General features: G+C 44.9%; 1 protein-coding gene across 1 annotated transcript in view; it reads left to right on the forward strand.

Annotated features, from left to right (window-relative positions):
* The first annotated feature begins 209 nt into the window (after positions 1–209).
* The window catches only part of USB1 (U6 snRNA biogenesis phosphodiesterase 1), a 206,152-nt gene continuing 181,046 nt past the window's right edge, over positions 210–25,315 (forward strand). Inside the window, exon 1 of the mRNA XM_078668662.1 lies at positions 210–634. Within this exon, the coding sequence (XP_078524788.1) occupies positions 447–634 (188 nt within the window). The 5' untranslated portion in view covers positions 210–446. The remainder of the gene's footprint in view (positions 635–25,315) is intronic.

A 25,315-nucleotide genomic window follows, 5' to 3' on the forward strand; every position in this document is an offset into this window, starting at 1 on the left:
TAGAACCACCCAGTCCACCAATAAAGCGGACATATTCGTCCAAGCCCGGCCCACTCCACACTGGGACTGACAGCACACGCCCACTGTCGGACGACGCCTCTGACAGTGGCACGTGCCGACTCCACAGCCAATAGGCTTCTCGAAATTCTGGACGTCGCTTTATAATTGGTCGACAAACCTGTAATGCTCCAATCCCAGGGTACATTAGAATACAACAGTACCGCCCACTCCATGGCGATGCTCTGTGCCTGTTCTGCCTTCGCATTAGTTGATATTCGCCCCGAAAAATGCCGAAGTTGATGCCAAATGTCGCCTTTTAAAAGATTCTCAACAAAAGTGAGGCTGTATTTACGAGCTGTACATTTGAGAAGGGAATAGATAGGTACCTTGGCATTCATGAGTGAATTATATCACATACTGGCCAGCGTGGGGACTCCAGCGTTCCCATGAGTGCCGAGGTACTGGTGGACTACAGCAGCAGTAGTTCAGAGGATGAGTCGTCCTTGACAGAGACCCCAAGTTTTCTTGGTGTTTTAAGGGGCAGAAGCTCTAAAGGTGATAATGGGAACCCTGCGAAAACTTCCCCCGTGGAGGGCGTCCAAGTGCGGTCAAGCGGGGCCCTGCTGCCTCCGAGGTGAGTGGTCCAAGAGTTACTCTCGAGGCCCTTCAGTGATGTGTACTTGAATACACGTGTAGAAGGTGTTAACTTGAGTAGATGTCTGCAATGAATCTCCTTTTGAGGTACAAGTAGTTGACAGAAGGCGGAAGAACCCCCCCCAGAATGTGGGAGCTCCAATCCTGCTGCTAAGTATCCTGTGGAAATCAGTCTCAACCCATCAGGGGGGGGGGGGGGGGAGGAGACACTCATACGCAGAGTCTATTTTGTAGTTTAAACAAGTTATCTGTGGGGCCGAAATAAAAATGGAAAAATCCAACAAGGGATTCACAGGCTTATTTGTTGTTCTAGCAAGAGACCACTGTCTACGAAGGGAAAAAGAAAGGAACTCTAAATGCCTTTTCACTACTACCCCATGGTTAGTTACTAAACGCTTTGATTGCTGATTGAAAGATTATGATTGAAACAACCAAGCCCTTGTAGAATTCTCGCACCATCAGCTTCCCGGAGGAAATGTAGAACTAGGCACTTTCTCAGTTCCACAAATGAAGATCATTTATGCTAGATTTCTTTTTAAGGAAACTCAAATGTGAATATATTCTTTAAGAGTGGATTCCTGTTTAGACTGTTGTACCCCAGAAACCATGCTAGAATGCTCCATGTGTTGATGGCCTAAATGTTCGTTCAATAGTCAGACCGTCAAACGGAGTCGGAGGAGCCGATTTAAAGAGAAAACTAAGACGTTCTTGGCCAAAATAATGGTGAAACCACTGTGACAATTGCCCTTCGCATTTTTAGAGGGAATTTGGAGAAGATATAGTAGGAAAGTGCTACATTTTGCATGGTTGCCCTCCTCTTGTTGCCTGATGTTGATGCTCTTTGACTAAGTGTACCCTTCATTTCTGCCAACCAGGTACCCAGGGCCTATGTTCTTTCCCTAACACTGTACTGTGGCACCCCAGTTGTCAACTCTGGTCACATGTACGTCCCTTGTAAAAGGTACCATGGGTACCAAGGGCACTGTGACCAGCACATATTGTGCCACCTTTAGAGGCCCTGTATGCTAACATACACATTCTGCCATTGCAGGCTGCGTGTTTTGGTGCAGCGCAATGTAAAGAGTCGACATGGCATACATCCCTGTTTGCCATGCCTGCAATCCACTGCCTATGGCATAGGTAAGCCACCCCTCTAGCTGGGTGCACTATACCACTGGTGAGGGTGCAGGAGCCCTGTGCCCCTACAGTGTCTAAGTCCATTCTTAGACATTGTGAGTGCAGTAAAGCAATGAAGAGTATAGGGTGCCCATGAGCAGCCGCCAACCGGAGGCCCCCTATCCCCCATTTGATAACATTGGACCTCAGCAGTCTGCACCAGGCCGCCCTAGTGCCACTGAGGGTGTTCTTAGAACCCTGCTTCTAACCCCAGAAATCCAACTCTCAATAACGAGTACTTACCTTAAAACTGATAACCTGATTTTCTCCCATAGGACTGAATTGACTGCTTTTCTGTGGGAAAGTTCTAAGTATGGAGTTGAGAATTATATGAGAGCCTAAGAAACTGTGTTTAAGTAAAACGGACTTACCTTTTATGCAGGAAATGTCCCAGTGCGATATCTAGGCATATCACACTGAGTAGAAGAAGTATTCTGAAAATGAATCTAAAAAGTACAAAAGTATTTCAACTGTTTCTGAACATTTGACCTACCTGTAACAGCCAACTGCATTCAACTGTATTATCCCTGAAAAGTACTATATTTATTTACCTGCACTAAGTCCTGCTTGGGTCTAAAGATGTAATACAACAAAGAAATATTTTTATACAAAACAATTGGTCAGAATTTTGAGTGTGTGCAATCATTTCTTGCCGGAGTGTGTACAATAAATGCTTATAATCACACAAAAACTCCACACTGTGTGGAGAAGGGTTCTAGGAGCTAGCAGCCTCCAACATTAAATGTTAAACACAACAAGAGCTGCTCCTAGTGTTGTGACCACTATGTAGTTATGGTTATATTATGAGTGAGGGCATCTCAAAAAATGTGACGGACTGGTCTCACACACTACCTGGTGTCATGCTTCATCATTGGCCAGTCCTCGCCCTCTAAAACCTTCGTTTGATAGTGGGCGGGCATACACCTGACGACAGGGATGCACTTCTAAACTAAGTGGGGGCCAGTGAAAAAGTGAGTGAGAGTAAAAATAATTATAGTTATCAAATAATGTTTTAATGTGATTGGTAACTATATGATATTAAAATCAATGGACGGTGTATGGGGAAGTTACTGTCCCCTAACCGTAGTGTGAGCGGTCAACATGTTTTGCTAAAATAGGATTTAATGCTATTGGTTAATTTTTGAAAGCTGGCCATAATAGAATCATCCTCTTTTGGATCTAGGTCACTAAATGCCATTAGGGTCTGTCTGTGCCACTTCTTTAAAAATTTTGGGAAGTATTTGCCCATCTGCCGTAACCTCGAGCCATTTAATTCTCCTATTATTATTCGTGGTTACGATTGGAGCTGGTATTTGATAAGTTTGATTTTGTGCAGTATAGGGGCCAGTTAGCTCCAAAAAGAGGGCTTTGTGATCACTGTCCTCCTGATCGCGAACTGTCATATCTTTAACAAATGAGATCCACCATAATGTAGTCTATCCTACTTTTAATAAACGTGAACCTGGCTTCCTTGTCTGAGGGTGTCCGCTCGTTACAGGCACGCACCCCATGGGCTAAAGTGAGAGACAATACCTGCTGCCCAACCTTGGTATATCTTTTGATGGGGGGAATCTGGAGCTTAATTACACCCCTCGTTTGCTCTTCTTCATGCACTAATTCTTGTACAAACTCTACTGGCTCATAAGTTATGTTAAAATCACCAGCTAGAATGAGGTGGGACTCTCCATTACGGGTTTCAAGAAAATTAACGAGTGTTGTAGTAGTTTCTGATTGCCTATGATGGCTACTGGACCTATTATATATATATTAAATAGCATAAGATGGATATTCCCTTTAGGCCATATCATATCAATGCCAAGGATTTCCTGGGATCCTATTTCTAGTAGTTTAATTTTGCAATCCATACAGCTCCTAACCCATATTAGCAGTCCTCCAGCCGGGCGGCCTGCCCTTGATGCCCTGACCTCAATAATAAATGTAGTGAACCCCACCCTGAACAACCGCTCTGTCGCCCACGTTTTCTGGAACACACATACTTGGCAACTATCCACCATTCTGCCCCACTCAGGGTCACTTAGCTTGTGTTTTTATTTCTGCTATATTCCAAGACATAATCTGAAATGAATGTTCGGCAACCCTGCTTCCCTCTTACGGGCAGCTACTTATAGAATTTACCAGTGTTAGTTCTTGGGCAAGTACACAATTATTTAATTGGGTAGGTACGGTGTTATTCACTGACTCATTGTAGATGGTATTGCCAGTATTTGATATTCCCTCTGCTGGTCCAGTTGTAACTACAGCATGGGGCGGCATTATTTTTACATTCCCTTGGTTCAGTCAATCTGGGCTATCCAGATCAGTAAGAGCCTCGTATCTATTAAAAATTTTCAAGGGGACAAAGGCCTTTTTGTATAATAGATTCTCTACTGGGTGGACATTTAATGATGGGGATATCCCAGCTGGCTTTAGATGCTTGTAGAAAAAACCGAGTGGCACCATATCAATCCTATGTCCAGGGACCCGCCCAGGTGGCTTCCTCCTACTCTGAAGTAGCTGCCCTGCAAGATCTGAGGATCGACAATTAATTACTATGAAATCACCTTTACTAACCTTTCGTTAGGGGCCAACCCAACTCACTCTTCGTACAAATAGGATATCATGGAATTGGAAAAATCAGTGTTCCGTGATAGCCAGTGGCAGACTTTGTTCCTCAGTTGGGTGATAGATTCCTTTTGATTACCCATAAGCGGTGGAACATTGGTTAAGATCACCACATATGGGCAACATTCTGGAGGGAGGTGCAAGATTACATTGTTACCAGTGTCTGCCCCTGTAGGTAAATTATCTATTTGTATTTTGAGTTCTCTGGAGGGTTCAGTTTCTTTTCCATTTAATGGGGGTTTGGCAATGTTAGATCTGGAATGATTGCAGGGATACCCGTCCTCAATTAGATGATGGTTATGGGCCATTGGTTTTCGCCTAGAAGGGGCTTCCATGTGTCATGGACATTTTCTTGAGCAGTGGGCACAACTAAGGGTTGTTTTGAATTACAATAATGGATTCCCCCGTGGCATTGTGGTTCCTATGGCTTTTATCCATTAATTATGCTACTGGCTCTGGGCATAGGTGGAAAAGCTTCCCTGTCTCTATGGCTAAAACAGATAGCAACTTTTTTTTTATATTTTCCACATCGGCTTCTAAACTGTCAAGCCTATTCCTAATGGGTAACCGACTATTTAGCATTATTCTTTCAAATTCCGTCATTAAGGACCTAATATCTTGCGGAGATAAGACTGATGGCGCTGGATGGGAATGCGGTACATCTAAAGGTATTAGATTAGAGCTATTGCAATCCACAACTGGGGGCTCCTTAGTTCTTCTTTTAGATCTAGTAGTAACTACTATATGGGGCTCCAAGTGTTTTTGCTTCCTCTTCCCTTTGGCTGCTGGAGAAGGTATTGGAGATGTTTGAGATCGGGCCAGAGTCTCTACAGGAGGGGCGAGTTCCAATATAGATTGATCTACAATGGGACTCTCTAACTCTGTGTTCTTCCATTGGGCACTTGATGAAGTATTTTGATTTAAGCCTACAGTTGACCCCCCATCTATAGATAGCTGGCGCTGTACTACTAATATTTTTTTGTCTATGGCTTTTGCTGCCCGTGTCAGGAAACTGTCAAGGGTGGAGTTATGGAAGGGTTTGGGGGTACTCTGTCTCCCCCGTGCGCTTCACTTTCGCCATAGGGTGAGCTGGATAGAATCACATTAAAAAAAACTAATATCAGTACAAATTGTCCATCACTTAATTAACAGAGATCTTCTTAGAGAAAAGTCACCAATCCAAGCTGTCCAAGTCCAGATGAGAGGTAAACGAAATACCAATTAAGTGGAAAAAACCCCCAAGAGGATGGTCTCTGCCCAGCCTCATCCGGGCACTGATGGGCACAGACTGGCCTGCCCTTGGCCTGGCCCGGGCAACGCCGCGCGCGTCCCACGCTGCGGGATCCCTGGCCGGAATAAATGCGCCTCCTGGCACTTTGGAATAATGGCGTTGGCAGCGGCTGCGCCGCTTGGGATGCTGGGGGTGGTGGTCCCCCCCCCCCCCCCCCCCCCCCCCCGGTCACGCCCAATAAAAGCAGCAGTAGCAAGGTTTCAGGTACGGCTCCCGCACTGCGGTAGCCCTGCCCGGAATAAATGTGCCTCCTGGCGCTTTGGAATAACGGTGTTGGCGGCTTCCGCGCCACTTGGGATGCTGGGGATGGTGGTTTTCTCCTCCCGGTCACGACCAACAAAAGCAGCAGCAGCAAGGTTTCAGGTACGGCTCCCACGCTGCGGGAGCCCTGGCCGGAATATATGCGCCTCCTGGCGCTCTGGAATAATGGCGTTGGTGGCGTCTGCGCTGCTTGGGCTGCTGGGGGTAGTGGTTTTCTCACCTCGGTCACAGCCAACAAAAGCAGCAGCAGCAAGGTTTCAGGTACGTCTCCCGTGCTGCGGGAACTCTGGCTGGAATATATGCGCCTCCTGGCGCTTTGGAATAATGGCGTTGGCTTCTGCGCCGTTTGGATGCTGGGGTGGTGGTTTTCTCCCCCCGGTCACGACCAAGAAAAGCAGCAGCAGCAAGGTTTCAGGTACGGCTACTTTGGTATAGTATATACATAGCCAGCTTCCTGCGGATATGAATTGCAGAACTGATGGCCACTGAAGAGCGAAAACGTAACCTCTCCCAGCACATCCTTTAGTGTTGAAAAGGAGGCCAGAACAGCATTCCCATGAACTATGTGAAGTGTTTTACAAAGACCTTTGGGAACAAACAAAACCTCTGAATCATGAAGGTTCTGTCAGAAGGCATCTTACTGGTAGTTTTTTTGTTTTCAGATATGCAGTGCAGAGAAAGATGTGACATCTGTTTCTTTCCAATAATTAGTTTAAATCATTAGCTCAGTCAGTTTCTGATTCTTGTCCCACTCAAGGGATTCATTTGTGACCCGAGGGGCCAGTATTGTCTTTCTGGAGCATTATTGAAGTGTTCAAAGAATAACTGCCAGATCCCTCGATTTTGAGAAGTTTCTTCTTGAGTCCTTAGTGCTTGGGAATTTGTGAGCTGAGCCACACTTGTACCCAAACCTCCTCTACTGACATTGGTTGTCACAATCCAAGACAAAGGCAAGACTAGCTTCAATTCTAAGGATAGTCCAGTGCTGCCCACAATCCATGATTCTCTTTAACGCTGGAATAGCATCTGTCCAAAATTACTTAAGTGGACTATGGCTACCTGGTGCGAATTGACCAATGTAAAAAACAGTGTGGCAAACAAATCTTGTAAATGCTGAGCCGAGGGAGATTGAGACATCAGCCTGATTGCTTTACCCAGGACAGACTTCCTGGCCTTTTCCACGCGAAACCTGATGCTGATGCATTGCAGACCTGAAGCATGGGCAGGTCGGAAAAAAGCTATATCCTGAGAGAAGGTACCAGACTATGTAAACCACTTCTTTTTTTTCTGAAGCGATCAGAAGCTAATTGACTCAACAGGTTTCCCAGGGCCACAAGTAGTGTTGCATCCTAATTGGATAACCAGGCAACTCTCTCTAAGGACTTGACTATCTAATGGTAAAGAAGTTGAGAGGCCAAGGATTACTCTCGGGAGGTGGCAGTGGATTAGGCACATTCCCACATCTTGACAGAGCAATCTGAATTTATCTAATTCAACGGCGAGTCTTATCCATTATTTGTAAAAGAAAGAGGTGTTGATTTGATAGTATGTAAAATAGGCCAATTACAATTAAGATATGAAACAAAAACTGAGAACACTTGAAATTTCCTCCGAAGGATACTACTACTGGTCGTAGTACACATATTATAATCTGGGTGGATGGGAGAGTATTGTATTCTGGAGCAGGGTTATTTACTCGCCATAATCAGTAGAATTGTAAACCAGTGGGGAAGACGACTCCAAATGTATTACATCAGGACTAGCAGGGATAGCCATAATCAGTAGAATTGTAAACCAGTGGGGAAGACGACTCCAAATGTATTACATCAGGACTAGCAGGGGATATAGGCAGTGCCATTGGCAACGTGCATTAGGGTACTGTCTTTGGACTCCGTAATCTTGTAACTGCCTGCTCTTGTTCACCATTTTTGTTGATGTAGCACCTATAAGACTGAGGACATCCCCTGGGTCCAGAGACACAGCCAGTTAAGGCTATGGCTTGAGATTTAGTGTAATCAAGCAAAAGCAATTTCAAACATGGATATCATCAGGAACTTGAGGACTCGGTGAACCATTCAAACTGTTTTGAATTTGGGGCAATTATTGAAGCCAGCAGGACACTCCGATTATCTATCATCTGTCTCTGGTGTTAGATTTGGATCGTTATTGACTCTCCTGGTGTACTGGGAAGCTTGGGGTTAGCATAAATTCACCACATTCACAGTCCTGCGGTGCGTCTCAGTAGGTCCCAAAATATTTGAGTCCTGCATTTGTATCTTGGTCTAATGGGGAAATTTGCTGCCAGCAATATTGAACCCTTAGCAACAAGTGTGGACGAATTACAGGTCACGGGCCCAGATTGGAAAGTATTTATTCTCCTTTCGGAGCCCAGAATATTAAGCCAGGAAAAGAACACATTTTTAGGTCGAGCATTCAAGACCTCTTGTATATACTTTAGTATATACTTATATGTGTTTGTAATTTGTGGGCTCTGGAGATCCGCCCTAGGACTTGTCTGCTTTCGCTTGGGGACTTTTTTCTGTTCAACTGCCTCTATTTTACTGTCTTGATAGAGAATGGCCAGCAGAGGTCAGTAAAATACCATAATTGCATTCTGCTGAGGGACTTTCTTTTATAAAAAAATTCTGGCAACTACCTCTATTTAACTTTCTTGATAGAAAATGACCAGCAGATGTCAGTACAGTACCAGAATCACTTTAGCATTCTCCAGATTCCAGTCCATAGACATTGTCCTCCACGAGCACCTGAAGACAATAATTTTTTCCAAATCTTGTATTTTCAGTGATATGACCACCGAAAGCCCTGCTTTTATATTAAAAACAGAGCTTTAGACTATACCACTTCCCGCTGAAAGGTAATATTTCTTTCCATGTGTTCCCATACTTGCACTTATGAATATATATATTTTTAATACTTTCTTCTAATTCAGCATATCCAATGCACAACTCTATTTCTCACCCTATACATCTCTGAATATATCTTCTACCTCAACTTTCTCTCATCTCAAACCTCTTCCTACTACTCTTTCCAATGCATGACCCTATTTCTCACCCTATACCTCTATCAATATATCCTCTACATCCACTCTCTTGTTCATCTCAAACCCCATACCACGACTATGACCCCCAAAATAGCCCTTTCTAGACTCTCCCCTACTCTACCCCTCCTTGCACCATCTGACACTTCTTTTACTATACTGATCTCCCGAAACACGCCTTTCTAAACTCTTCCCTGACTCTTCCCCTCCACATCCCTTTTCACTAATCCCAAGCCTCCCACTACTGCTATGACGTCCCCCCCAAAAAATCTAAATTCTTCACTCTTCTATCCCTCCACTATCCTTTTCAATCAAACTAACAGACTGACATGTCCACTTATCAATTTTCATATGTCACTATACTAATTCACCACTAATCCTCTATGGGTTCCGAGCAGCGTGCTTCTCACCGAACAAAGCGCTTCAACACCTCATTAGGGGCAGCAAGTACTATATAAATGCAACCCTTTTCCCCTCTTCTATCCATCCGCTATCCTTCTCAATCCAAATAACTGACTAATATCCACCACTCAAATTACTTTCATATTTCACTATACTAATTCAACACTAATCCTTCTTGGGTTCCGGAGTAGCGTGCTACTCACCGAAAAAGCGCTATATAAATGCAATTACAATACAATACAATACCTGGCGTGTCACGCAGTTTGCTGCTTACTTTACCTCCGTGTCCAAGAATAGTAGATGTTTCAGCACACAGGCTAATGTGCTGCATAGCTAAATACATATAAGGTCCCAAAGGCGAGACTGATTGCATTGCAAATGCTTGTTTATAATTCAAATACTCTAATTGTGATCAAGTGCTCTTCTGTGGCTTTTCCAGGCTCCCTGGCTGTGAGGCAGAGGCCGCGTTGGCTGTGACTATGCAAGGGGTTTCGTGAACTGATTTCAGACAAGATTCCCTGCTTGCCAGACCTTTACCAGCACACACAGATGTAGTGGCAGTAGATCTGGTTTGGCGGAGGAGCAGATGTTTTCCCCAAAGCCACCTGACATCTAAAGTTACTTGCCAGGAAACATGGGGAATGATTGTTGCCATGTGCACAGATTGGCCTTTTGCACACCGTCCTCTTCCAATGGCATTGGTTGTTAAAGTCAGAGGGAAACGCTAAAGAAATCTCGGTCCTTTCTATAGGCAGTCCAGTGGTGCCCACCAATGCTGACCCTTTATTGTTCAAATTAATGTTGGAGTGGGATCTGACAGACATTATTTAAGAGAAATACAACCTCGGGTTGGAAATCGACAGAGGAGAGTCCCTATTTTATGCTGACTCTCGTGTTGTGCTCTGAGGACACCTTTAACCTGGCACCTGGTCCTCATTTCATACACAGAACACACATTTAAGATACTTAACTGCCCATTAGAGACCATGGACGGAAGCATGGATAACAGTTATGTCTTACTGCACAGATTCGTCCGCATTGGTCCTCTGCCCTCGGAGTACAGTTAAAAAAGCCTGTCCTCCGAGACTGCAATCAGTTATGACTGACCGCCAGTCTACCTACATCCTGGTGTAAGGAGGCAGTAGTCAGCCTTAACTATAAAGAGGGAGAGGGTGCACTTTGGGTGCTTCTATAAAATATCGAACAAATCCTGAATGTACCTGCAGTGTCCACTACATTAGTCCATTGATGGAAAATTGTACGGCAGGTTAGCCGAAAAATTAGATGGCTCCGGGTCGAACAGATTTACAAAGTAATTCGCATGAACCAGACATTTGCCCATATAGAGAAGAACTCCACTGTGTGGAATTTCCACTAACACTTTAATTAAAATTCTTCGAGACAACTTAGGAAAGGGGAGAACTGTAAATTGGTTCTACTCTTTTCATACAGGACACCTGGAGAACTTCTAGTCTACAAGAGATAATTTGGATGCCCAGGTAGCTATCCTAAAGCTTTATGGAGGCATTACATTTTTCTGAAGTACTAATGGAAGATTCCAATATTGGGTCTTGTAGGAAGCTGGCTCTGTATATACTATACCAAAGTAAGGTATAGGGTGCACAGGGTCCAGGGAGTCCCCAGAGGTATAGAGGCTAACTTAGATAAGTACTAACAGCTCTCTTTGTGGTCGTGTGGGAGAGCAGTTAGGCCTATCAGGAGGGTGTGTTAAGCATTTATTGTATTCACTCAATCAAACACTGATTTCTTACACTCTGAGACAGAATCGAGACCAATTGAGTAAGTATAAAAAAGGTATACTTATGTTTTATTTCTAGAACCAAGCAGGTCTTGGTACAGGTAGGTAAAATGTACTTGCAATTATAAAACTTTAGAGGGTATAGCAATTGGGAATGGATTTGCAATCGCTACAGGTTTGTACATGCTTTAAAAACAGTTTAAATTGCATAGAAATTATTTTTGATCACTTTTGCGTTACATCGACTATTCAGGATGGTATTCCTAGATACCACACCATGGATCCTACAATACAAGGTAAGTAAGACCTTTTCAGGTTTTCAATATAGTTACCTTTCTCTTATACAAAAGTTCAACTCAGCAGAACATTTTTATGAACAAAACATCACAACATTGGTTCCTGTGGTAAAATGAATGTTATCGGTTTGCAGGTAAGTAAACGACTTGCAAAATTTTTTGGGGGGGATTAAAACCAAGGTTCCCCAAGGTTCAGGTAGCGTAGGAAGCTGGCTCTGTATGTACTATACCAAAGTGCGGTATAGTGTGCACAGAGTCCAGTGGAACCCAACAGGTAGGCAGGGATAAAAGTAGATAGAACCTTACTCACTATTTAGGGTATTGTGGTCAAGTAGTAACGCAGTGTCAGAGGACAGTGTTAAGCACTTGTTACACACACTCAATCAGCAAATGATTTCACACACTTAGACTGAACTTCAGACTAATTGTTTTTGTATAAAGATATTCTTTTAGTTATTTTATTTCCTAGAATCAGCAAGCCTGGCACAGGTAAGTGACACATACTTTGCAGTAAATCTACAGATGTAATACGGTTTGGGTTGAAAATTGTATTTGCACTTTGTTTTGACTTACAGTATTGTTTCAGAGAAATGCAATGCTTTGTAACTACAGTACATAGACTTGAATGGGCTTTTCAGTAAAATACCAGGTAAGTTACTTTTTAGATTACATTTCTTACTCAGAGTAGTATTACCTGGATACTACTCTGGGACATTTCCTGCAAACAGGTAAGTAAAATCGTTTTTGGTGAATAGTACAATTTTTGATAATTTCTTTAGGTTTTCAAACTGCAAACTTAGAAACTCTTCCAAGAAAAACAGTCAGTGTTATCCTACGAAGGAAAATAGTGTTATCGGTTTTAAGGTAAGTATCTGGTCGTGGTTTTTGAGGTTCTGGGGGTAGACTCGGGTCCCCCAGGATCAGGGATGCACTCTTGTTATACCCTCGGCAGCACTAGGGCGGCAGGGTGCAGAGTGCTGAGGCCCAGTGTTATCCAATGGGGGATAGGGGGCCTCCGGTTAGTGGCTGCTGACGAGCAGGCCACTTGGTTGTGGAAGCAAAGCACCTGGACTTAAGCTCAGGGCAAATAGGTAAACAAAGTAGCACCAAAGGTGCACCCTCAGCAGCACTAGGGCTGGTGGGTGCAGGGTGCTGTTTTGACGTCGGGCTCCCTTTGTTTGTAATGGGGAACCTCCGGATTACAAAGGCACTGCAGGCTTGGGGACACAGGTCTTCTGGGTGCGACCACCACTTCGAGAGGTAAGTTGGGATGTTGGGGGTTAGTTAGGCACCGTCGGTTTGGCCACCCAAGGCCGTGGGGTGTCGGGTGCAGGTGTGCCTTTTAGGGTAGGATCTTCTTACCAGCTTCTGGTCGCGGTTGGGGGTACCTTCTGGATTTAAAGCTGGCAGCATCGGCTGGAAGTTTGAGGCAGGTCATGGGTCGCCTGATCTCTGGTCAGGATTGCCGGGTAGACCTCCTTGTGGTGTTTGGCCGCTCGGTCCATGGTCGGCAGGTCAGAGTGGAGTGGATTTGTGGTGTCCGGCTGGAACCAGAGGTTGGAGATGAACAAATCCAGTGTTCACAGGAGACGCATTCTTTGTGGTTGAAGGCAGGCAGGTCTTCTGGGGTTTTCAAGGTTGCTGGCTGCAGGACATACCAGAATTTCGCAGGAGCAGGTTCAAGGTGGAGACAGGCCGGTAGGGGTTCGCAAAAGTGGGCAAACCTCTCCTAACGTGGTTTTCATGCCGATTCTCCCACCCAAAGTGGGAGTCAGAACCGGTGGGAGTCAGTTGCTGAGGGTAGCAAAATTCATGGACCGCTTACAAAGGCAGTAGGCATTTGAAGGTTCCCCTATGTGGGAGGAAGCATGACATCTCTGCCCAGGATGGGATTTGTTTCTGGACCCAGAGAGCGGAGGCCCTCTACCCAGGGGCTGAGAAACCTGCCTGGTGGTGGCAAATGGCAGGCAGCCATACAGGAACCACACTAGGGCTGGTATTTTTCAGGTGGCATTTCTAAGATGCCATCTGAGTACATTTTGCATTTAATCCCACACTGGCATCAGTGTGGGTTTAATGTGCTGAGAAGTTTGCTACCAAACTTCCCAGTTTTTATTAGAGCCATTATGGAGCTGTAGAGTTTGTAATGGCCAGCTCCTAGACCATATACTCTTTATGCCTTTACTACACTTACAATGTCTATGAATGCACTTGGACACTGTAGGGGGAGCAGGGATAATGCCACTGCACCCTCACCTTAGGGCTAGTGCACCGATCCAGACTGGTCACTTACCTAGACCCCAGTGGGTTGCATGCATGGCACACAGGGATATGTGCCTTGTCGACTTTCTCTGCACCAAAATGAGAGATAGAGACACACACACACACACACACACCTCTAAGGGTGGCTCAATAATTGCTGCAGCCCTTAGAGGTCTTTCCTGGTCAGAGTGTCCTTGGTTCCTTTACAATGGGCTTACCTCTGTCCAGAGATGTGCCAATTGTGGATACAAGGATTCCGTTTTGGGAAAGAACACAGCCCCATGGAACCTGTTTGGCAGGGACACATGGCACACAAAGTCAAAGTGCACCACATGGCTGGCAAAAAGTGCATTTAATTCCACTGGCATCAGTGTGGTTTTAATGTGCGGAGAGTTCCCAGTTTTCAGTAAAGCAATTAGGTGCTGTAGTGTTCGTAATGACAAACTCCCAGACCATATACTCTTTATGGCTTTACTACACTTACAATGTCTAAGAATGGACTTAGACACTGTAGGGGTACAGGGCTCATGCACCTGTACCCTCAACAGTGGTATAGTGCACCCAGCTAGAGGGGTGTCTTACCTATACCATAGGCAGGGGGTTGTAGGCATTTGTGCCATGTTGAATCTTCACTTTGCTCTGCTCCAAAACACGCAGCCTGCCAGGGGTGGGGGTGGGTGTGTGTGTGTGTGTGTGTGTGTGTGTGTGTGTGTGTGTGTTTTTGTGTGTGTGTGTTTTTGTGTACAGGGCCTCTAAGGGTGGGGCAATATGTGCTGCAGTCCTTGGAGGCCTTCCCTGGTCACCGTGCCCTTGGTACCCATGGTACAGTTTACAAGGGACTTGCATGTGGCCAGAGAGGAGCCAGTTGGTGGTGCAAAGGTACAGTTTAAGTTTTAAGGAAAGACGTAAGCCCTGGGTACTTGATTAGCAGGAACCCAGGTCCCACTTAGTCGAAGAGCATCAAACAACAGGCAAAAAGTGGGGGGTAACAATGCAAAAGGAGCACATTCCTACAGGTCTCCATTTTCGAATGCAACTGAAGCGATTTGTAATTTTTTATTTTGAAGTTCTATTATTAGTCATGAGTCCTCCTAAGTGCTTCTCTGCCAGAAAGACAATTGAGAAATATCCTAGCCATTCTCGGGGTGGGGGAAGGGGGGGGGGGGTGCTGGCATGGCAATCTTGACTTTCATGTCCTGTCTCTGTGATAGCTTCCTGTTTCCTCTGCATTTTCAGCACCATAGCCTGAATTGTTCCGAAGTCTTGGTTGGTAGCAAAGGACTGCATTCTGTATTCTAGTGCTGGGAGAACTTCTGAATCCAGATGTTAGAATTGTGCAAATGCTAAAGGAGGGATATCAGGCCTTCCACTGATAAGAAAGGTAAATCTGGCTGGCTGGAGAACACCTTTTACACTTAGTTGGAAAAATGTACGGCCCTATTTGACCAGGAAGAAGCTGACATTTTTTGAGGATCCAATGTTGTTCCCTCAAAAAATGCAAGTCCAATTTCCTATCTTTGACTGCATTAGTCACCATCTTCTTCAGCTGAGAAACAAACAGTTGTTAACTCAATTAGGGAGTCTTTAACAGTGTTGACTTCTAAGCATTATCTGCCTCTCATTTTCTATCTTCTCTCCCCTCTTGCTTCAGAATCTAGGGAAGATACTTTAAAAAGATCAAAGATGTTTGACAGCAGTTTTTTATGTATCTTCATGCCCACCAACAGGATTAGAAAAGCAATACAGAATGCGCATCAAGATCTTTTGGAAATTATTTTCAAGAGACTGTGAGGGATAAGTGGCATAAGTCTCTGCATGCATCACTGCATTTATATTGATGCTAATATTCCTCAGGAACCATTTGGTATAGCAGTCATCCAAGGTGGTATGTTTTTTATGCAGATTTAGAACCTACCCGGGAGCTGGATGTACTGACTGGGAAATGACTAATACTGAGTCAGGTGTCCCTTTCTCTGCTCCTTCTAGTTCATAGTGGCACTCTAGTAAGTGCGGAGTCAACATTTTGTCCAGATGATTCTACTCCCATTGAACAATATCCTTAATTTGTAAATTTGTTGCCTGGAAGTAGGACCTTTATAACATTGCCCTAACAATCCACCACTAATTGTTGAAGCTGATTTTTCCTCTGCATTCAAGTAGTAATATTTCCATTAGGTTCTACTTCCAAAAACATTTTGCCGTTATGCCTTTCAGAAAGGCATCCTCTGATCTGAGGAGGTGGAGAATGTGGCTGAAGTCATACTTCCTGGTCCTCCTATGGGCTATAGAAATGGCTGTAGGAAGTGCTCCTTGTGGCATGGTTACCCCCATTTTTTGCCTGACTCTAAATGCAACTTTGACTGAAAGTGCACTGGGTCCCTGCTAATCAGGTTCCCAGTGCCTGTATTCTTTCCAAAACTTTAACTTTCTTTCCACAATTGAGACATCTCAGGTTCACATACAAGTCCCTAGTAAAGGGTACCAATGGTACCAAGGGCATTGTGACCAGAGGGGGGTCTCTAAGGGCTGCAGCATGTAATATGCCACCCTAAGAGACTCCTCAAGTAACGCATGCACACTGCCACTGCAGCGTGCATGATTTGGTGCAACTAAAAGTGAAGAGTCAACCTGGCATATATCCCTGTGTGCCAGACCTGCCAGCACTGCCAGGAGCATAGGTAAGTCACCCCTACAGCAGCCCTTACAGCTCTGTGGCAGGGTGCACTATACCTCTGGTGAGGGCATAACTGCATGAGCAGATAGGCTCTATATTGTCTAATTCTATTCTTAGACATTATAAGTGCATGGTGAAGCCATACCCAGTAGATGGATGGGGAAATTGTCAATACGAGTTCCACAGCTCCATGATGGCTTTACCAAATCCCAAGATGTGTGATACCAAACATCTCAGATTAATTAACCCACACTGATGCCAGTGTTGGGTTCTTTAATAAGTTTACTTGGACGGAACCTCAGTGGTGCCTCCTGAAAACCTAACCAACCGCTAGTGTGTAGCTGACTGGTCTGCACCAGCCTCCCACTATCAGGCATGTTTCTGACCCCCATAGGTGGGAGCCTTGTGCTCTCCTGGGTCAGAAGCAAAGCCTACTCTGGGTGGAGGTGCTTCACACCTACCCCCAAGCAGGAACAGCATTCAAGGGCGGTGAGCCTCAAAGACTTCCTTCACTTTGTTATGCTAGCCAGGGCCCCTCCAGCTAGTGGATATGCCCGCCCCCCTGACCAAGCCCAACTTTTGGCTGCAAGGTCGGCAGGAAAATTGTTAATCAGGAGAGATGTGTCCCCTCTCAGCCAGGACCACCCCATAGGTGCTTTAAAGCTGAAGTTACCCCCTCCTTTGAAAATCCTCCATATTGGTTGTGAGGATTTTAGCCAGTAGGATTAGGGGTATGCCCCCTCCCCAAAGGGAGTGGACATACAAAGGTTATAGTTTACCCTAAAGGTAAGTAGCCCATTGGCTACTACCTGCCAGTACCTGTAACGCCCCTAAATTGAATATTTAGCGGCACCCCTGAACCTTGAATCTCAGATTACTGGCGACCTAAAGAAGGACTGAAGAGCCGTGCAGCAGTGAAGACTCCAGATGTCAACTGACTTAGCCCCAGCCCTACCAGCCTGTCAGCAACCCTTGAAAAAACCTGCTCTAAAAAGCTACTCGTCCTGCAACCCCATCGACCTCCACAACCCTGGGAGGACTGCCTGCGTGCCCTCGAGCAAGAACTCCTGAAGACAGCGGCCCTGTCCACAAATAAACCAACAAGAGCTCCAGTGTCCTGCTGAACTGCACAACCGGACCTCCGGACCAACCTCTGCACCAGACTCCTCCGGTGCAAGTCGAAGTGGCCCACCGGTCCCAAGAAGTTTCTCCAGCGGTCCTAAGCTCTAGTCCACCCACTGGAGTCCACAATGACACCTGCAGCTTCAACACGAGGGGTCCCCCAATTGCAACCGGCAAGACTTTTCTGACCTCCAAAGACACCCCTGCAATTGCAGCCCCCAGGCCTTGGAGAGCTCATCCGATAGTGTCCCAGAGTTCTTCAGCACCCCAGCTTACCTCCAGAGCAACTGGTTCCCTTCATCCAGCTTCCTGGTCCGAGCCTGCAGCCTTTGTTCGAAATCTTCATTCTCCATTGATTTGTATTGGGGGCCCAACACTGTGTTGGCACTCTACACCCGGCCACCTGTGTGCTGCTGAGGTTGTGTGTTTGGGGCTGCCTCAAGGCCCCCCCAGTGCTGGTCTAAACCCCTGTAGATTGACCACCATCTCCAATTTTACCTACCTTCAAGCGGCCCCTCTTTGAGTGCCCCCAGGCTCTATTGATTAACAATGGACTGCAGTGACTGGTTTGGCCTCTGAACCCGGCCGCCCCATTGCAACTGGTGGTGCAGTCTCTACATTTACCTGAACCTTGCCCAATGTTGATCCTAAAACTCAAAGAGTGGATTTGTAAGTCTTGTACTTACCTGTGAAATTGAATGATTTTTTTCCTTCCACATGTTAACATTGAACTGTTTGAAAAATGCACTAAGTATCCACTTTTTATACTTAAAAACTGACATTGCTAAACGTATTTTACTGCAGCAAAATATGTTTGGTTCTAAGTAATTGTAGGAAAGTAGGATCTGCTTCTTATGGTTACCCCCACTTTTTGATTGATGATACTGTTTTTGTCGAGTCTGACTGGGATCCTGCTAATCGGGACCCCAGTGTATCTGCTTTCTCCTTAAAATGTTATGCATGTACTTAGATACACTCCAGATTGGATACTGGGGTAGTAAATGGTACTCATGTACCCAGGGCATAGATACTCCAGAGGCCTCCCATGGGCTGAAACATATATTATGCCTCCCAAGAGAGGCCATGCAAATGGAACTACAAGCCTGCCATTGCAGCCTGTGAAGATGGTGCATGCACCACTTACTTTAGATATAGGTTTACTATATTTATAGGTCACTACACTTAAAACCTATCAGTCACCCCTCTAGCAGGCCTTGACAATCCTGAAGGCAGGGTGCTGTGTTTTACGTGAAAGGGTGCCCCTGCATGAGCAGAGCACCCCTGCAGCCTTCGGAGACCACTCTCCTGGGTTGTCGGTGACGCCACCAGACATATAGGTAGAGGGGCAATATATGCTCGTGTAAAATGCTATCTCGAAAACGGCTGCAACAAATCATGTTGTGTTTTGGTATCAAGCACCTTGGAATCATAATTGCAAGGAAAAAACGGGGAATGGGGTCAAGCACAATTGCACCTATCCTAAGTATTACCTAATACAGATTTCTAGGTGTCACGGACCGGAGCTTCACAAGCCCCTAAATCTCCTAAGACAAAAGTCTTTCTCACAACTTAATAGCACACAATTGTCCAGCACACTAATTATGAATACATTCCAATACTTCAACAGTGTTAACGATTTTTTAAGTTAATGAAAACAGCAATTCAATGGAGTAGTTTGCAGTTGATTCTTTATTTCTTTATTTTTCTTCAGATAAAAAATTGTAGCCGTAGCCAACGCGTTTCGTCCTTCACGGACTTCTTCAGGGCTACAAATAACACACATACATATAGAACAATTACTATTGTAGTGTAGTTCCTATTATCCCAATAGGCTCTGCGCATTGGAATAATACCTCCAATAGTATAGACCTAGACCAGACGTTAACTAGGTCTTCTACTGTCGATATTAGACTTAAAGTTTTGGGTTTGCCAGCTAGCTCAGAGTTCACTAGAAACTTTCTCGAATAGGCAAGGAGGAGTTGAACCTCCCTGGATAGACAAGAAGGGATTTAGTTTCTGACAACCATAGAACATGACAACTTTGCTCTCCCCTAATCAAGAGTGTATCTCTAGAGTCGTGTGAAAACAAAAGACAACTTATTTTACTCAGTCAGTACGTGCATTCTTAGTTTCACCAGTTTGTAGAGAAAAGGAAGAGACGGGCGTGTTCAATAAAAGATGTTATTTATTGATCAGTCTCTTTTCTCGTACAAGAGAAATGAATCGATATTATTGCAATACTTATGGTTAAGTAAAGTGCATATAATAAAAGCAGAAGTATAAAATAATACTGTAAAAGCATTGATATGGTTTCTAAGCCATATGCTATTTAAAATGGATAGAATATATACATACACATATACATTCGACTAATCGTACTCAACTGGTGCTTCTAACCACGCCTACCCCGGTGTACCTGACCTAAGCCTAATACGTGGGCTGGAGTAGAAAGTAGCAGTTTTGAGTTAAGTTTGTTTAGCCAAGTGACTGACTCAAGAATTCTCTGCAAGGGGTTATTCAGTTCTGTACCTGAGATCTAGGATGGTTGAGGGATGGTATCTCTCGTCTGTGGTCTCGATATTCCAAGCTGCCTGCAAGGGCTGCTCGGAAGCGCCGGAGCTGGATTTCTCGGCAGGAGAAAGGCAGCGTCTCGTTCTCAGCGCGTCAGGAAGGCGGGGCAGCGCCAGTGGGCTTCGCTCTCTGCTGGGCTTCGGCAAGTCTCGCTGCTCTGATCTCGTCACCACCGCGTGTGTTTGCTTAAGGCAATGTCGGTAATATTTATACCTGTAAGGTGCCGAGATTGACGTAAGGATGGACATAGATACGTCAATAAGGATGTCATACGAGCTGGTCGTTAGCACATTCTTTTACTGAAGTTCTTTGAGAAATCAAAACAATGGCCGCAGGGATTTTCCCAGGTTGTCATAGGTTTGATTTGTTTTGAGAACTCCGTATGCCTTATCAGGGGCTGGAGGAATATTGCTTGCCTAATTAGATGGCCAGCGTTATGACCTAATCAGATAACGCGCTCCTGTGCCGTGGTCTGGCTTAATCAGATAACGGTTTCTGCATCATGGGATGGCTGTTAGTTAATTTGTTAACCAGAATAGGGTCAGGAATAGGGGGATCTATACAGAACCTATAGGAATACATCACACTATACATACTTTATACATGGATTTACACTATTTACAAATAAAAAACAGTTTTACAAATAATTCAAGAGTTATGACACATCATTTCGAGCATCATTTTTGAAGATCATATTGACTATAATTTATACATTATTTACGAGGCATTCTGTAATGCAACATAATATCCTTAAAAGAAGAACATTTCTGTATCACTCCACTGTTTTCTGCTTTATCATGTTCATTGTAATTCACACTACCAAGCGTGTTATTCAAAGAAAGGAAGATTTAGAACCATTTATATCCTATTTTAAAGTCTAGTGGGCTTACAACAGATATAACCTTATAGCAGAACCCCAGTTGGTACAACTTAAATCAGAAAGTTAGCGTTTCTTACCAGAAAAAAATAATGATTTTTAGTCTTTAGCTGGTGTTTGAAGGCTCTCCCCAATGGCATCCAATCTTGATTTCAGATTGTCTAATGTATAGAGACAACAATCAATTTTTAGCCACCAGTCCCTGTTCAATTAATTTAGACACTATCCATACAAAAAGCCACAGTGCATACCTTACAAGTTCTCTGTCTTTTTTTCTCTCTTTTTATAATCGGGGAAACTGGCGCAAGGGTGCTCCTGTATCCAATATTCAGTCATATATTGAAATCCCTGATACTATTTATAAGAGAAAGAATAAGATATCTTATAATAATGTGGCAATATCCCTAAAAGATTTTTTTTACCAATGTCCACACACACATGTGCTTTTTACTTCGTAGCGTGGCGTTCTCCGTGGTCAAAAGAACAAAATGCTCAAAACCACCATTTAAATAGCCCCACAATTAATTGCACATGTGAGTCACCTGGATAACAACCACCGGTCATAGACACCTAATCACATTTTGCCAGTGTCATTTTGAAATGTCTAAATTATATTATCCCGACTGGTACATTGTATATAGTATAGACATATCACACGTAATACAATGTATTCGTAGTTTGCGTCAAATGAGAAAAAATGTCAATACTGTGCAGAACCGATCGCTATGCTTCATAAATAATATTGTGTTTTATTTGATTTATTTTATTCAATTTCAGTTTTTAATACCCTACATGTATAGTAACTGTGAGAAGTTGGCCTGATATATAATGTTCACTATTCTAGTGAGCACTTTGTATCAGTCCAAACAACCCTTATTGATGATTGGTTGTAAGTCAACCTTATAGACCAGCTATCCTAGTAGCATGGATACGAGCAGTCTAAGGCTAAGACTCTAGAGGGCGTGTTAAGCCAGCTGTTTTACCATCACATTACCCCTTGAACACCAAGTGAAAGGACACCACACAAGTTGTTATGAAAATAAACAGATATTTATTTATAACAAGACTACCCTGAACTCTTTGAGTCAGGGAGCTAAGCACATAACAAAACTCTTACGAAAATACTTTAAGTCGCACAATTTACACAAATGCCCGAGGGGCACGAAAAACCATATATTACAAAAGTGGAATGCGAACTACTAGCAGGTAAGTAACTATTCTCATAGACTTTGGAATCGCTTGGCCTACAATTCTAAACCCTTAGATTAGTTGCAGGAGGCCTGTGGATGTCGTGTGCAGAGTGGGAACTCTCACGCGTAAGGCGGGAAAAAGTCTATGGAGGCTAGTAGTCACAAAGTTACTGTTCTCGGGCGAACCCGACTAGGTGGGTCGAAAACGGGGGTGGATCCGAACACTTAGGGTGTTGGACTATGCTGAAGCACCGGAGTACTTGGTTTACCTAGCCCAGGGGCTGCGGCTGCATAGGGTTGAAGTTGCGTCGGAAACCCACGTTGAGGAACCAGGAGCCTGAAGAAAGAGTTGCTGGCAGGCGGCCAGTGAAGAAAGTTCGGAGTGATCCAAGCCTGGATCAGGGAAGAAGAAACCTGTAAGCAGAGGGGACCAAGTTCTGAATCACTAGCCAGTGATTTGAGTGGGCACCAGGATGGCACCGGACGAAGTCACCTCAGCCAGGTGAGTGGGCGCTGCTGGGCTCTGCAGTCTCTCGGACCAGGAGGCATTGTCGGCGACCAGGATGGAGGTGCGAGCTGTCCCACGAAGGTTCTTGCTGTCGACGTCGCTGGACCCAGGATTGGGCAACAAGTCTTGGCAAATGCAAGGCCCACGCGGTGGACCTAAAATGGCGTCTTGAGTGGACCAGGAGGGTCCAGGGTGCTCCTCTTTTGGAGGGGAGCAAGGGCTAGTCTGGAGCAACCAGTGGTTGTCGTCGTAGAGCGTCGTGAGGGGGCCACTAGCCAACGGGCAAGCGACCTGGACAACGCGGTTGGCAGCAAAGAGCAGAAGGGCCCCACGCAGATCTCGTGGATGCAGGGGGGCTGAACTTCGGTGCTGGAGCTGCTCAGGGTCGGGGCTTCTCTTACCCCAAAGCACTCAGTCGAGGGTCACTCGGGAGTCGTGCTGGACAAGCGTCGTGTAGTTCTGAAGATGGCTGTCCCTCGAGGTCTCGTCACACCCACGGATCACAGCTGGGCTGATGATGTAGGTTGAGGTCAGAGGTGCCAGGGAAGCCGGTTCTCGTCGTGCTGGAGCAGTCTTGATCCGAAGGAGAGACTGGCAACAAACCGCGATGCTTGGTTGGTGCCTGCTGCTGCAGGGTGACTACTCCTTAGTCACAAGGGAGAAATCTTGAGAAGAGTCTTGAGTTCCTTCTTGCAGAAAGTAGTTTCAGGATTCAAAGATGATCTAGTTTGGAAGGGGGCCTGCTCCTACCTTTATCCTGCAAAAGGGGGCTGGCACGCGACTAAGTCCTGCCCTATGGGTGGGACTAGGAGGGGGGTGGTTACACCCCTCTCCTTTGGCGGGCTTTCCCCAGATCAGGGGCTGGAGTGCCCCTGGAACTGGTTCAAGCCGGCCTATGCACAGTGAGCACCGGGGTGCCACTTGCAGTCACCTTCCTCTAAAGCCCTGCCTACCTAGAATACACAAAACCCTGTCTGGGACGGTGCTGGCACCGCCCCTGGCAGGAAACCCTTTGTCCTTGCCTCCTGCGCTGGGAGGACTCCCAGCAGCAGGAGGGAAGACTTGTGTCTCGGTGGCAGCATCCATCTTGTGGAGCTGAGGCTATGTCTGACTTTAACCGGGGTTACAGGTTACATACATGTCGTGTCCCTCTAGAAGGGTGGAATGCTAACCCCGTCGCCAGAATTGGCGAGGGGTTAGTATTCCAATTCGTATGACACCTTACTCGACATGTTTTGATAAAGCGATACCAGAGTTGGCATATAACCGCGAGGATTATAATGCACTTAAGAGTATATGGTATGCGATATCATGGAACAGCTATTAGGACTTGGTTCCGCAAGCTGCAAACAGGCTCAGCTCATGCCAGAGCACCATCTCACATGATTCCAAGCACTCTGCCTTCAGGATTGTTAAGGCCTGCCATAGGAGTGACTGATAGGAATACATGTGTCCATTTTAGGGTTAGATATAGGTATACTATATCTAAAGCAAAGGGTGATTACACCACCTTGCCCCAGCTGTCGTGCAGCCAGTTGTGTCAGATTTGGATGGCCAGCCAGGGGTGGCATAATACAAGCTGCAGCCCCTGGTAGGCCCTGGGTACACCTATGCCCTGGGTACCTAAGGTACACTGTACAGGGACTGATAAGGTGACTCAGTATCCAATTGGATATGTACCTAGGGTACATGGAATCCATTTTAACAGAGAGAGCAGTGGGCCTGGGGTCCTGAATAGCAGGGCCCCAGGTCAACTAAGTCAGAAAACCAGCAAAACACCAGGCAAAAAGTTGGGGGCAACCATAGTCAGGGATCTACCTTCCTACAGTAACCATATTGTCCCAATTAAAAAAATAACACTTTAGAGGTGCAGGACCCAAAGCTTAATATCTATAATGTCCCTCACGCTGTCAGTCTTTAAAGAAACCGCTCCTGTGGTCGCGCCATCATGGAACGGTAAACATAATTGTTTTAAGCTAATGATTGTAACGTTGTAATATACACAACACAGTTCCTAGTTATAAATAGATTTTTTTTAAGCCGATAATAACAGCATATCAAGACCCGACGACAATTCCTATATATTGTTATACTTCTTGTTCTTATATTGTTTAAATGTACCAACTGGCGATCTCGTCTGTAACACAGTCTTCAAAGAGCCACTCATATTATATTGTTTTTAACCACTTGGATGCTATGCCAAGTCCAACGATTACATGTAATTTCCATTGAAATGAATGGGAACTCCATGACGAGTTACCCTTGTCATTAGCATCCAAGTGGTATAATGTGCAAGCTAGCGATCACGTCTGTAACCAATAATACACCTCACGCCGTCATTCTTCCAAGAGCCACTCCTATTAGGTAGCGCCATTTTGAAACGGGAAATACCACTGTTTTGAGCTAGTGATGGCGACGTTCTAAAATAATATGATCATTCCGACCATCAAATAGTGTTCAACGCTAAATAACAGCAAACATTAGTGTTAGGATAGTTATCTATTTGTTCTATATGAATTTATTGACACCAATTGTATATCAAGGTGAGTCACATGACTATTTATGTGTTAAGTGAACACACAATGTTTTTTT

The sequence above is a fragment of the Lissotriton helveticus genome, chromosome 12 (assembly GCF_964261635.1).
Source record: "Lissotriton helveticus chromosome 12, aLisHel1.1, whole genome shotgun sequence".
Lineage (NCBI taxonomy): Eukaryota > Metazoa > Chordata > Amphibia > Caudata > Salamandridae > Lissotriton > Lissotriton helveticus.